At 54.3% G+C, this 14,397-nt stretch overlaps 1 protein-coding gene and 1 long non-coding RNA gene across 3 annotated transcripts; both read left to right on the forward strand.

Moving 5' to 3' along the window:
• Positions 1-998: 998 nt before the first annotated feature.
• Positions 999-5,560, forward strand: HLX (H2.0 like homeobox). 2 transcript variants are annotated; one of them, XM_068153522.1, is made up of 4 exons: positions 1,000-1,927; positions 2,521-2,700; positions 3,174-3,358; positions 4,195-5,559. In XM_068153522.1, the coding sequence occupies exons 1-4, from the start codon at positions 1,354-1,356 to the stop codon at positions 4,546-4,548; spliced, it is 1,293 nt and encodes a 430-aa protein (XP_068009623.1). In that variant the 5' UTR covers positions 1,000-1,353; the 3' UTR covers positions 4,549-5,559. The 2 variants fall into 2 exon arrangements, with proteins under 2 accessions (XP_068009624.1, XP_068009623.1); XM_068153523.1 differs by lacking the exon at positions 2,521-2,700 and having other exon boundaries at positions 999-1,927; positions 4,195-5,560.
• A 3,531-nt stretch (positions 5,561-9,091) lies between these two features.
• On the forward strand, positions 9,092-12,499 carry LOC137448844 (uncharacterized). The gene is made up of 3 exons (XR_010989236.1): positions 9,092-9,262; positions 11,138-11,335; positions 11,925-12,499. It is a non-coding gene; the product is annotated as an uncharacterized lncRNA (long non-coding RNA).
• The last annotated feature ends 1,898 nt before the right edge of the window (positions 12,500-14,397 follow it).

The raw sequence follows: 14,397 nt of genomic DNA on the forward strand, positions 1-14,397 counted from the left end.
AAAATGAAACAAAGCCAGAGAAAAACCCCTAAAATTTATCCGACCGAGGAGCCTGCTAAAAAATTAGAGCGGCTGGTTTTACGGGCGTGAAAACTAAAAGTGTAATAACTAAAAGAGATTGATGGGTTTGGTGTTTTGTTTTTTTTTTTTTTTCATGGACAAATATGTATGTTAGAGGGAAGGACAAAAAGCGCAAAAGATGCTTTGATAAATTTGTCCCTAAGAAAGCTGACGGTAAAAAAAAAAATAAAGTAAAAAAAAAATGAATGTGAATAATTCTGTTGTCAAAGGTTTGCGAAAGCACAAACTAATATATTTAAGGTGAAATTGGTGTGGCAGCAGATCCAGCCACCGGGATGGAGAACGAGGTTTAAAAAAACTCTATAAAATTATATTGTCGATAAAATAGAATTAATTAATTAATTAATTAATCCTTTGCCAATGAAGGATCCAAACGCGTCCTGGGCCCAGAATAGCTGGGAGCTCTCATAAATACACATACGTTGAGTACATCAGCACAGATTCATTTTCTTCCAGACTACCCTAGGCTCATTTATCCGGGAAGGAAACCCGTTTCCCTGGGAATCATTTCCAAGAGGACGGATCTGCCTTAAATCGCCAAGAATTTCCCTGCGCGTTTGCGTTTTGTTTGTTTGGGGAGTTTTTTTAACTCAAAGAGTTTGGAAATCGCTGCAGCAAGCACAGCGCCCTTGCGCCGCTTTTTTGAGTTGGGATCAGGAACAAACTTGAGGGAGGAATTTAAGAAGATGTATGTGTGGCGGGGTGGGGGTGGGGGGTGTGGGGGGGTGTACTTTGCTTGGTAAACCGGGCAGAGTCGGACCGCGGGTAGGGGCCGCCGCGTCGCCAGCGCGCAGTTCCGCGGTGGCCCCTACCCGCGACCCTGCCCTGCGTGGGCGTGTCGGCGGGCGGTGCTGCCCAGCCCTGCAGATCGCGGATTGGGTGCGGGGAGGGAACGACGGCTGCTGCGAAGCCCGGGAGTGTCTCTGCCAGAGAAAGTTTTGGGGAGGGGTGGCTATCTCTCTGTCCTTTTTTTTTTTTCTGTCTTCCCCCAGTACGAGGCAAGGGGGTTTGGTTTGGGTTTGTTTTGTTTGTGCCGCTCTGCTCCGAGGCCGCTCGCTCTCTCTCCGTCTCGCCGTGGGTTGTGGGACATTCTTCCATTTTTTTTTTTTTTTCTTTTTTTTTCATTTTTGGTGGTTATTTTTTTCTCGCTTTGCCCCCTCAGCTGCCTCGCTGCTCGCCATCCCTCCCCATGCTCCCGGGGCAGCGGGAAGCTCCGCGGTGCGCACCCCGGAGCTGAGCTGCGGGAGCACGTCGTCCCTTTCCCCGGGCAGGATGTACACGGCCGGGCTGGCTCCGTTCTACGCCTCCAACTTCAGCTTGTGGTCAGCGGCTTATTGCTCGGCATCGGGGCCGGCAGCCGGCAGCTGCTTCCCGCTGGACGCCTCGGCAGCGAAGAAACCCTCTTTCTGCATCGCCGACATCCTCCACGCCGGCGCTGAAGCGGCAGGAGGACCCGCAGACAGCCTGCCCGGAGCTCCCGGTACCGGCATACCGGCAGCGCTGGGAGCCGTTCACCACGGCACTCCCTTCCACGCCACCGCCTCTCCGCTCCGGCCCACGCCCGTTGTGGCCCCAGACGCCCCTTCCACCGCCTTTCCGCCGCGCCTTTCGCCGCTCTCCGCCGCCTACCACTCCCACCACCACCGCCCCACGCAGCACCGGTCCCCCGCGGCGGCGGCAGCGGCAGCAGCGGGCGGCGGAGGCGGCCCAGCCCCGGCCCGGCTGCCCGGCGGCCACACGCACGGCTCGGCGCCGGCGCCCGCCAGCAAGGACCTGAAATTCGGCATCGACCGCATTTTATCGGCGGAGTTTGACCCCAAAGTCAAGGAAGGCAACACTCTGAGAGGTAGAGAAATGGGCTTGTCTGCTTTCTGCTCTAGCGTTCGTCGTGCATTTTTATTTATACTACCACAATTTCTAAACAATATCACGTTTTCTAGCGCTTTGAAAATGTTTCTGTCTAGCCAAGAAAGGAGTTATTAAAAATCCAGAGCGTTATAAACCCGAGTTCCTAATAGCCCTCACTAAAATATCCCTCCCCGACCCCACCCCCGAATCCGCGCAGGGCATCAGCCCATGCCACCGGGCTAGGAAAAATAGGAATAGCGTAAAAATAGCGAGCAGAACGGTCTCCGGGCCCGGGGCGGGCGAGGGCACAGCCCGTTGTAAAGGCTTTCGCTTCAATCCCTCTTCCCCCGCGGTATGTAAGCGTCCTGACCAAGGTAGGGATGTCCCCCAGGATGTCTGGTTACCGGGGCACGGTCGCCTTTCCAGAAGAGAGCCCCTGGGGCAAGGAGGCGGCTGCCCAATTCCCCCGATCAGCCTAGCCCGCTCCTGCCGGGACTCGCTCCGTCTGGCCCGGCCGAGACGCCCGGAGCGTGCCGGGGTGTCGATTTTGACCGCGGTGTAACAGAGCTCTCCTTGTTCCTGTGCTCGCAGATCTGACCTCCTTATTAACTACCAGCCGCCAAACTGGGGTTCATGTCCCCAACTTGCAGCCTTCCGCCGGCCAGTTCTTCGCGTCTCTAGACCCCATTAACGAGGCCTCTGCTATTCTGGGTCCCTTAAACACAAACCCAAGGAGTTCAGTTCAGCACCAGTTTCAAGACACTTTTCCAGGTACATCTCGTCCCTCGTCGACCCTCCTGGGGCTCAGGGCCCTCCTCCCTGGAGCAGCCTCCGATCCAGGCGCTCTCCCCCTCGGAGGGACGCGCCAGGCGCTTTTGGAAGGCCGTGAAAAGCGTTGTTTTCTAGCGAGGCTCAGATTTTGGGCGAAAGCCGGGCTGTGTGGGGGGAGAAAGAGTCGGCTAGGACCTGACCCCAGAGTTTCATTCCATCCAGTATCAAAATAACACCTGAACCGAAAGAGAAGGGGTGGAGAGGGGGGACAGGAAGAAATTCGGGTCCAAATCGCTCCATCCTTGACCGAGGGAGCAGATACTGACAGGACCCTGTACCCAGACCCCCCTAGCCCAGGCCTTCCCCACACACTACAGTCCGGATGTTATTTTGATCGATTTGAGGCTGCCTTTTAGGCATCGATATTAATAACAACGTCTTCCTTTCTGTCCCCCCGTTTTTCTCCCTTCCAGGTCCATATGCAGTTTTAACCAAGGACACGCTGCCCCAGACGTACAAGAGGAAACGTTCCTGGTCCAGGGCTGTTTTTTCCAACCTGCAACGGAAAGGTTTAGAAAAACGGTTCGAAATCCAGAAATATGTCACCAAACCAGACAGAAAGCAACTGGCGGCAATGCTGGGGCTGACAGATGCTCAGGTAAGAACATCCTCGGGTTTATTTCAAATTTTACTTCCACTTTAGAGGGGTATTGGAGGGGTGGTGGAGATGTTGAAAAGCGTTGTCCCTTCTTTAATCTTTGGTAGGGCTGGTTAAGGAGTGGGACTTTACCCCCATCATCTCCTGTGAGCCCCGATTTCATGTCTCGGTGCAGAGCTTTTGCTTTTGTTTTGGCCAGCGAGGAGCAGAGAGAGGGGAGCAGGGCCGGGACAGGTCATCAGTGTGTCCCTTACTGAAGAGGGAATGTAGGTAAAAGGAAGCAGAAACAAACACACTATTTTAAATGTACTTTTTTAGTTTTAATTCCCCCCCTAAATCTCTCCCTGCCTTGTGAAATCCTTAGCTCTGGGGAAGTGAAAAATGTCCTTCAAACGGAATCATTAAGCAGCACTCTGTAATGATTCCACTATTGAAGGCCCACAGCTCACAGAATTTAATAACGCTGTGGTTTCTTGAGCAAGATCGAGCTTCCTGGGAGAAGAAGTAGAAAGACGGGGCGGGGGGTGGGGGGGGGTGTGTGGGGGAACAACAAACACCAACAGAAAAAAAAACAACGACCAAAACTAAGCAAACAAGCAAACCAGGGAGTGGGGGACGTTTTGTATTTAAACATGCAAACTAGAAGGAGGAGGGGGAAAATAATATTAAAGCCACCTTAGTGGCGTTAATCGTGCAGGCAGAGGGTGGTGAGGAAAGAGAAAGGCGCATCCCTTTCTCTTCTCGCTGCCCGTCCCCGGTGGTGGAAGGCGCGGGGGCTGGGTGCTGCGGTGCGCGGTTGGGGCCGTGCCTCCCGTCTAAGGGCGGTGCGGCCGCAGGTGAAGGTGTGGTTCCAGAACCGGCGGATGAAGTGGCGGCACTCCAAGGAGGCTCAGGCCCAGAAGGACAAGGAGCTGCCACCAGAACCAGAACCGGAGCAGACGGCCCAGCGAGCTGCCGGACCACCAGCCGCTACCGGCGAGCCCGAGCGCAGCCCCAGCCGCTCCGAGGGCGACAGTGACAGCAGCGACGCCGACTCCCTCGACATGGCCCCCAGCGACACGGAACGGACTGAGGGCACCGAGCGGAGCCTGCCCGCCGCCGGGCTCGGCAAATCCTCCGGTAGCACCGGCCTCCCTTCCCCGCCGCCACCCGCCGCCGCAGCCAGTCCCGAGCCGCGGAGTGGCCTATAGACGGGGCGGCCACCGCGGCCAGGACCTGCGCCGTAATTTATCTGCCTTCCTCCGCCCCGGGAGCGCGGCACCGGCCTACTCCCTCCTGCGGCCAACGCCCGGCCCGGCCCGAGGAGAGACGCCGAGGATGCCAGTGGAGCGGGGAACCTCGGCCCTGGGATGGCTGGACGTGAGGCGGCTGCCTCTTCCCTCCACGCTGCTGGAAGGACAGCGGGATACCTCCTTCTATTTTTATTTCTTTCCAAATAATTTTATTTTGTTCTCCATCTCCTGCCCCTTGTCCTCTCCAGGAAAATCCAACTCCGAAGAACACGCTCCAAAATCCCTCTACCCAATCCACCTCTCCCCCAAACAATTTACAATGTGAAGTATTTTGCCAACGTTCCTCATCGGTTGCAACTTGTTGCTTCGAATAATCCGGCCAAGAAATACTGCACTGACGAAATATATAAATATATATATATATATATATATATATATATCTCCTGTAAATAAAATGTTTGCTATGGTTTGTAACCACGTCAGTCTGTTGAACAGGGGAGAGGGGCTGCTAAGGCTACTCCAACTCCTTTCGCCCCGCATAAAGGCAGATGTTGTCCCTGCTCCTCTCCGTCAAAGAACCTCCCGCGGCAACATTAGCCTTTTTTTTGTTGTTGTTGTTGTCTTTAAATTCTTCTCTCCCTCTCTCCCTCTCCCCCCCCTTCCCCCCTCCTTTTTCTGAAGAAGGCGGTGACAGGGACCGGATTTGATTACGCAAAATTGTGCCTCAGGAGAGAAAGTTCCTAATTGCATTTGTAGATCCTCATGTGCGTACATAAGTATCTGTCTATTTTATGAGGTGGCTTTTGGTTTCTGATGCAAGGCGCGGAAGGACTGTTAGACTCCCTGACACTCTCAGGGGTGCTGCCGAGGGCCGGCTGGGCCGGTTTTGGGGTGCTGCAGTGGGGTGGTGTGTGTTTGCTTGGCTTTGGTGTTGCTCCGCTTCGCCGTGCCCCCGCGGTAGGGTGGGAAGGTGACATCAAAACGTGGCTGTGCGGTTGGGGGGAGGAAGGCCGGGGGGGGGGGGGGAGGAAGGGGGAGGGGGGAGAGGGGCTCGCTGTGACGTCAGGCAGGCGCTCTGCGTGACTCGGGGGCGGCGCTGGGGCAGAGCAGCTGTGGCGGGGGTTGCCTGAACCCCGCGGGGCTGACCCGGGGGGTGATGCAGGACTGGGTGCGCCTCCCTGGGAGGGACAGCTCAGCTGCACTGGGACTCTTCGTGGGTCTGGACCGGGTCCCCCGGTTCATGGTCGGCTTCGCTCCTCAGAAAAATCTAAAGCGCTGCAGTAAGGAGTGGGTCGCTCTTCCTAAGCTACGGGATAGGACGGGGCGGGTGGCTGCTTCCCAGGCCTCCCGCTCTTCCCTTCCCCGGCAGCATCCGTCAGGCCTGATCCTGGCCAGGGATCTTAGGCGAGGGCAGATGAAGCCAAGCCGCCCCCCGCTTCCCTCCCGTGCTAGGCCGAAGAGTGCTGAGCCTGTGACACCTTTAGAAAGAAAAGGAAAACGGAGAAATAAGGCGAAGTGTCGATGTGGAGACAGAAGAGCTCCTGGCCCCCTACTGTTGCTTGCTTGAGAGCTCAGGCGAGAAATCCTTCGGGGCTGGAGGGGGTTTACCGGGGGAGAACACGCTTCTCGGAGCCACTTCTAGCAGGGGTACTCGGGCAGAAGCAAACACCTGAGGGAGGATGCCGACAGCATCCCTTCCTCGCCCCCGCCAAGCACTGCGGGGAAGGGAGCTGGGGCAAACGGCAAGCCAAAAGACGACGGGTAAGGTGGTAAATAAGGTGCAACCGAGCAAGAAGAGGACAGGGAGAGGTCCGGGAGAGGTACTCTTAAAGCTGCGCTGCATCCTTGGATGCGCACGACGCCCGCGCACGGCAGCGCGACTCGGGAGCCGTCCACCCCCGAGCCCTGCGAGTCAGGAGATCGGGGGAAAGAGTCTGGAAGGAACTTGTAAATTGTTTCTGCCAAGGGGGACATAGGGCCTGTTGCAGCTTTTCGGGGCGAGAAGTGGGCCCTGCAGCTCACTTCCAGCCCCAGATAGTGTGGGGTTTGCTAGGGACTTGTAACTTTCCCAAAGATGTGGGACAGGTGGAACATGACTATTCCTCCTCCGACAAACCACTGTGGTGCAGCTCGTGGATTTTCGGGAACTTGTTTGCCTCTCATTTTTGCTTCCTAAAGAATAGCCTGTGCGGCAGAGACGAGTCCGACGTGGCTCTTCTCAGATGAGAAAGGAGAAACAGGGTTAGTAGAATCTGTGCCTCCTTCGAGCTAGGGAGCTCTCGGCCTGCCCAAATAACGAGAGAGCATTGCCTGCCCAAACCCCGGATCGGGGAGAGAGCAGGGGCAGCGTCCTTATGGCACCTTCTTGAGATAATGCAGCAAAAGGGGAACATTAGCACTGGTGGTACTCAGGCTACGGAGAAAGATGCTTAGATCCGAGTGAAAGAGCCGAGATGAAATTCCTTTGCCCTGCATGTGATTTTGCTCCCACAGCCCCACCGCCTCCAGGATTTGGGGCTACGTGCACCTTGGGCTGCTGCACTAGCTAAGCAGCAGAGCCGGAAGGGTTGCTGAGAGTCTGGGGAAAGATGCTCGGATGGAGGGATTTGTGCCCATCTAGACAGGGAAGGAAATTTGCTGAGTCCGTTGAGGGCTGCAATTGCTGCTAAGTTTCTGCGGGAAGAGTAGGGACAGCGTCGTGATTGCAGAAAGCTGGATCGCCCTTCGTCTGTGAAATCGACCTGATTGTTTGTGCAATGCAACACCTCCCCAGAATATGTAAAAAACCCCAAACCAAACAACCTGGGGATGTCCCTTTTTGTTTGCTTCGTTATCGCCTGATAACACGAAAGGTTTTGATGCTCATTATTTCTGAAGGAGAAACACTCAAGCCCACGATTCCTCCGCCGATCCAGTTCGTCGGTAGCCTTTACACCAGGGATAGGAGCTTTTCGGACGGTCTCTTTACCCACTCCCTCCCACCTTAAATCCGTCGTGACTCTTTTCAGACCTGTGCCACCCGATCCCAAATCATTTGGGCTGCACCCACCCACCACAACAGGTTCGTGTTGGCGCGGGTCCACTTGCCCAGAGGGGGCTGGGATCCCCTCGGAGAGGCCGGGGGGCCCTTGCCCGGCGCTACCTCCAGCCTCCGCGGCCTCGGGCAAGCCAGAGTCTCCGGCATATACCGGATTCATTTTCCCCTCCGGAATGCCGGCCAAAGATTTTTGGGGCTTATTTCAGATGAGAAGTTGTGGGGGAGACAAGAAACACGGGAGCGGTGCACACCTTTGTGCGGAGAGCAGAGGTTTCCCTGACTCCTCCTTGCGTGGTATGTGTAGGAAACCAAATCGATAAAGAAGCAGGAGGCCTCTCAGTGCCTCTCCGACATCCCTGCCCCGTCTGCAAGCATCCTCACTCGCAGAGATGCGCAGTCAGAATGGTCAGAACCAGCTCCTGCCGAGATTCTTCCTGGGGAGCACTTTAGAAATGCCCCCCACCTTCCCCCGGAGCCGGATTAAGAAGCCAAACGAGCTCTTTTTCTTCTATCTTAGCAGAAACCTCCCTTCTGCAAAAAGACTCGAGTTAGCCTCGGAAATAACAGCCACGTTAGAAGAAAAAAACCCAAACAAACAAAAGCTCCAAAAATAAACAAAAACAAACGCGGTATTTTAAGCGAGCGATTTAAGGTGGAAAAAGGGGCGGGCGCTGGGGACCGCCGCTGTCCCTCCCGGCGGGCGCAGGGTTGGGAGGTGGGCCACGGCCCCGCTGGGTCGGCGATGCCTCCCCACCCCGTCCCCTGTAGAGCCCCGCGGGCGCGGAGCAGGCGGCAGCGAAACCTGGTTTCGCCGTCCTCGTTAGCTGAGAGAGACTGGCCCGCTCCTTAGAAAAATATTTTTATTTTATTTTAATGTCGGGCTTAAGCTGGTGTCTTAAAAAATAATTGTTTTCAGACGCTGGTTCGCTCGGCATCGCCGTTTCACACTCAGAGGCACACACAGCTTTCCCTGCAGTTCATGCCTCGGGACTGCCTGGCGTCGGCAAGACAAACTGCAATCTCCGAAATGTCAACTTTTGCCACAATCTCAACTGAAAAAACCACCCCCTTCTTATTGCTGTTGAGCGCTCATCAGAAATAATGGCTGTTTACACAAAACCTTTATTCACTTTCTTAAATAAACACCAGTGAATTCAAATAAAGCAAACCCTCAGCTATAATTCAAGCACAATGTTTGCTGTGTGTATTCTCGGCTGTGGACCTGGAGAGACTCCTCGGAGAGAAATATGAAGTCTCCTTTCATAGTCCACCTCCATTAGCTAAATATTCTAGCTCACCTCAGCCGAATTTATTCTACCCGAGCTTTCCTTCCCCCCCCCCCCGCTTTTCTTTTTTCTTTCTTCTTCTTCTTCTTATTATTTTTTTCGCTTTCCCCTAGCCGAAGCAGAAATATTTCCTCACTTCTCCCTTGTCCCCGTTTACGGAGATGAGGTCTGGACGCTTTTCTTTTAAAATCAATTTACAGAAGCCCCTTTCCTCCTCTTCCACAGCCCCGGCTCGAGGGACCGGGCCACATCACCGGGACCTTCCGCTACCAGCATGGCCGAGGATGCTCATAGCTCGGCGAGATGAGCGTACCCATAGCTCGGAGGAATGAGGGTTCTCAGATGAACGGTGAGCAAAGGGGATGTGTGTGAGCGAGCCCCGCGAAGAGATGCCAAGGTCCCGTTTGTTCGAAAGAACCTGCTAGGAACGAAATTTGCGCAACCCCCTGAGCTCTGCCAGGTAGCGGGGAGCGCCGGGTATCCGTCGGAGAAACGGCGGTGTCGCCCGACCGTCGCCTCACACTCGGGTAACCAAGCCCGTACCCCTCCCAGGCCGGGCAGTAGGAGCGCTGCCCACCCTGCTCCCCTCTCCCCCGCTGCTCCCAAGTCGAGGCTCTCGGCCCCAGCCCTAATGAGATCCATTAAGCCTATTATTGATGTGGAAGTTCGCTGTGAGGTCCTGGCTGGAGAGAAGCGGAGCTCTGTTGCAGATACAAGCTCTCTGATCTGCACCACCTGGCTGAAACCAGAGAGCCGCCACTTCATTAATGGGTTTAGCCTTTGCTAATTGGTGTCTTTAGGAGCCTTGCCAAATTCTGCTCCGGGATCTTTGGAGGCAGCTTTTGTTTTTCCTTCTGCCGGTGACATTCGTTGATGGCAATTAGAACCGATACCATTCCTGCGCCGGCGGGTAGCCAGGCAGCCCCCGAAGGGCCGGGCTGTCTCCGGCTCCTTCTTGCCTGCTGCTGCCTTTCACCGCCACCATCATCATCAAAAAGGGAAACGCCGTAGGGCTCCTCAGGGTGGGGGGAGCCTATCTACCCTCCTCTCGCCAAAGTGGCGGCTGCAGCAGGTGACACGAGTGGAGGTGGGTCGAAAGGCTCCCTGTACCCCATTGTCGTTTGCCCCCAGAAGGACACGCGCAAGGGTCGGGGCTGCCTCTGCCCGACGGGGCAGCGGGAAAAGAGGCTGCCCCCGCCCTCTGCTCCTGCCGGGTGGATTGCAAGGGCCTGTGGGCTGCTGAGGAAGCTGAGGCGAGGGGTCAAGCTGCATCCCCGTCCTCGAGGCCTGACCGAGCTTTCCGGGACTCAAACGTCCCTAGTTAATGAAATCCGCACACCGCAAATCACAGACCTCTGGCGTACGCTATAATCAAATTTCTGCTTGCCTTAAAAAACCCGGGCCACCCTCCTCCCACCCCCGTTCTGCAGGCAAACCCCAAATCAAAGGCTTTCAGTCATCACACCCCTCCAGCTATGACTGGACCCAGACCATCTCTCCCGGCCTTCGTTGTCTTTTTCCTGTTCTTCCTCCCTGACACTGAGGTGCCAAGGACCAGCCCTGTCCGCTTGACAGGGACCGGTGGGGTTACCCTGGCCACCTGCATGTACAGATGGGAGTGATGGAGGGGAAGGGGTTGGGGGTGATGGAGGGTATGGGGATGCTGGAGGGATTGAGAGTGATGGAATGGATGAGAGGGATGGCTACATCGGAGTGATCGGAGAGGCTGAAGAGTTTTTTGCACCCAGCAGCTGAAAAGAGAGGTCGGGAGGTGTGGAGGGGAGAGACACACACTCCACAAATCACATCAGCCCCATTTCCCGGGTAATGTGTCACCAGCCATGTAAGTCAACTATTTAGGGGTCAAAGACGGCTGATAAATCACTCAGAGTCGGGATTTTATCCTCCTCATGGCACCGTTGTCACCTGGCTCTGCTGACCGACGCCGGTATGGGCCCCGGCATCAGCCCCGTGCAAGGAGGCAGCGCAGATGTCAATTTAAGAGGCATTTTCTTCCCTCTTTCACGTTTGCCGGGACAAATGTCGGCATCCACAGCGTGCAACCTCGCAGGGAAGGGGCTCTGCTCTGTGCCAAGAGTAGGGAAGTGGTGGCGTGGTTTACCGGGAAGGCAAAGGGGTAAGGCTGGGGTTCTCCATTTCTCCCTTTCTTCACTTAGCTCAAATACTCTCTCCCTTAACCCTCCCACGGGAGGACTGCCTGCAGGCAGGGGAGCTTGCTTGGCCCTGCCCGATTTGAGCCGGGCTATTGTGGACGGTGACCCATGTGCGACCAGGACAGACTCCCTCTAGCTCTGCCGGGACCCCGGAGCCTCCAGCTTGTGCCTGACCCCAGCCCCGGAAAGCGGGAAGAAAGGGGATGAGATGCGGCAGGGAGCCAGGCTGCCTCCCTGAATACATCTCGGTACAATTCGCTTCACCATCCTGCATTTCTCATATTCTTATATCCTATAAGAGCAGATGGAGATGTGGAGGGTTTAGACGGAGTGGCCCCTTCCCCAGCCTATGAGAGCCCCTTTCCGCCCCCACCCACTAGTGTCTGTGACAACAACCATGGGCGGTTGGTGAGCGAGGAGGGGAGGGTCTCTGCTTTCTCTTCTAGAAAGTCCCCGGGGATGTGACCGGGGAACATGGGAAGTGCGCAGTCCTGATGGCCGTCCCTGGTCTGAGGGATGTCGCGATCATCCCCATCCCTCGTTCCCGCATCATGCCTCGGTCAGGAAGAACGGGGTGGGGGTGGAAAGCTCAGCGGCACCGTCCGGATCGGGCTCCCCTCTCTATGGCTACAGTAGACGTGTTTATTTGTGCGCACACCCCTCCCCATAAATCCCACCATCTATAATCATTATCTACATGGAAACTTTTGCCCCCCCCACCCCCCCCCTTCAGCCCTCCAGGACTTCCCCCCTTTCCCCCCTCTAGTTAGCGGTGATGATTTTAAAAGCATGCGATGATCTAAGCCCTAATACTAATATTATGCATCATTTGGACAGGATAACCATGCCACCTTGTCAAACGCTGCCTCTTTACACAACCCATTTGCTGCATCGCAGAGTCATAACGGCGGTGATGGATGGACCGGGGACCCCCCCGGGCTACCCCCCCAGCTCGGGAAGAGGAGGAATGCGGGCGGGCGGAGCCCCGTGGCCGGCCCGCACCCCGCCGGCGACAATTTATAGTCTGTATATATTTGCTGGCTCCAGATATCGGCACCGTAATGGATGGTTATATTTTATGAATCCGAGGCTGGGATGGAGGGGCTCGGGAGTCCCTTCCTTGTATGGTGCACTCCTGTCTCGCCCTTAATCCGTCCGGCAGGCAATAAACTTCCCCGCCAAATGCGCCGGGAGATAACAGCTAACTTTTATTGATTACAAGAAAATGCTCGAAACTAAATAAAGTTTAGTGCCTCCTTTTTTTTTTTTTTTTCTTCTTTTTAATGAGGATCCCTGCGAAGAGCCTTTTTCTCCGAAACCACTGAGCGCGATATCGACGTTTTACTGCGTGTAAACTGTGAATTTGTTTGCCCATAAACGGTGCGGCGGGTGAGAGGCGAAGCGCCGCGATAGCTGCCAGGCTGCAAACGCAGAAGGTGCCCAGAGACCCTCCGGGCTCCCTCTCAGTCCCTGTCTCTTCACCCTCTATAAGGGCATCGGTGAGGACGCTGCTCCCAAACGTAGAAATAGGGAGCACTTGGGGAGCAGCAGCAGAGATGCTGAGCAAGGGAAGGACGGGGAAAAAAATATCACCCGAGGGTTTGAAGGAGGTGTGTGTGGGGGGACACCTAGGAAGGATTATTGCCCGGGAGTATCGGGAGGGGAAGCGCGGGGCAATCCACTCGCGTTTTAAAATGGATGACCGTAGGAGAGTGCTGCCCCTTTCTCCCCATTTCCACATGCTTGGGCGGTGAAGGTGTGAGGAGAGAGGAGGATTTATTTGGAGTATTTTTGTTATTTTATTTTTTATCGTCTCGAGGTGTAAAGGGAGTCGAAATTTCCGTCTGAAAGAGGGGTGATACTGGGGAGGGGTTCGGACTCTGGCTCCGGGGCAAGGTGGCGACCTGCCTGGGTGTGCTTCAGTTTCCCTGTGAAGCTGTACCTCCCCTCCCTGCGCCAGCTGGGGGCACGGAGCTGCTTTGGGGATGCACCGGTATATTTCGTCCGTCACATCACATTACATACAGAGGAGACGACACTGCCTCAGGAAAAAAAAAACCCGCCCGTGGGTAGGATCGAGCCCTGAGTCTGAAACAGCAGCGACCGCATAGCTTTTATTTATTTAGTTATTTATTTATTCACTTGTTTATTGCCGACGCTTAATATTCTGAGCACACTCCTCTCGTAAATTGCTCAAGATGTTCCGTGGCTTCGTTACTGTTGTTACTTCTGTCCGTAGGCGGCCGTCTCGGAGCTCGCAGACACATTATTTTCTCCTGCAACCTCATTGTCAGCCTTCGAGAGCCAGGATCCAAACCTGCTTTAGTTTTGTTTTCTCCTTGTTGCGCTGTTTGCTGCACTTTGGAAAGACAACTGCAAAATCGCTCAAGTGTCTGCCAGTTGTATCGCGTTTTAGTGGAAAGCCATAAAACTGTCTTATTCCCTGATGCTTCTTGATTAACTTATGAGCATAAAGGAAATGCTTGAATAGTGTTCCCTCTGCGGTTTTTCTCTCGTCGAGGGGAAGCCAAAGGAAGATTCTAATATTGTCATTATATTTTACAATTTATGCTGTCTGCCTAAGCAGGGTCTGCACACAAATGAAGGTGCAGAGGGGTTCAGCTTGTGAAATGCAGCCCATGTATTTTCAGAGATCAACCAGTGAATAGAATGGAATAGAATAGAATAGAACAGAACAGAGCAGAATATGATAGGATAGAATAGAATAGAATAGAATAGAATAGAATAGAATAGAATAGAATAGAATAGAATAGAATAGAATAGAACAAAATGGAATAGAATAGAATAGAATAGAATAGAATAGAATAGAATAGAATAGAATAGAATAGACCAGACCAGGTTGGAAAAGACCTTTGATTATTTAGCCTGCCTTTTATTGCTGTTAAAATTTTGTCTTCTGTGTAAATAACCAAAGTGAATTGGAGCCATAGAATCATAGAACTGTTTCAGTTGGAGAAGACCTCTAAGGTCATTGAGTCCAACCATCAGCCTAAGACCACCACCACCGGAATAAGAGGACACAGTCTCAAGCCGCGCCAGGGGAGGTTTAGGCTAGAGGTGAGGAGAAAGTTCTTCACAGAAAGAGTTGTTGGCCCTTGGAATATGCTGCCCAGGGAGGTGGTGGAGTCACCATCCCTGGAGATGTTCCAAAAAGGATTGGATGTGGCACTTGAAGCCATGGTTTAGTTAGTCAGGAGGTGCTGGGTGACAGGTTGGACTTGATGATCTCTGAGGTCTTTTCCAACCTTATTGATTCTATGATTCTACTAAACCATATCCCAAAGTGCCA

The sequence above is a fragment of the Melanerpes formicivorus genome, unplaced genomic scaffold (assembly GCF_026170545.1).
Source record: "Melanerpes formicivorus ecotype bairdi unplaced genomic scaffold, bMelFor1.0.p_v2 SCAF_26, whole genome shotgun sequence".
Lineage (NCBI taxonomy): Eukaryota > Metazoa > Chordata > Aves > Piciformes > Picidae > Melanerpes > Melanerpes formicivorus.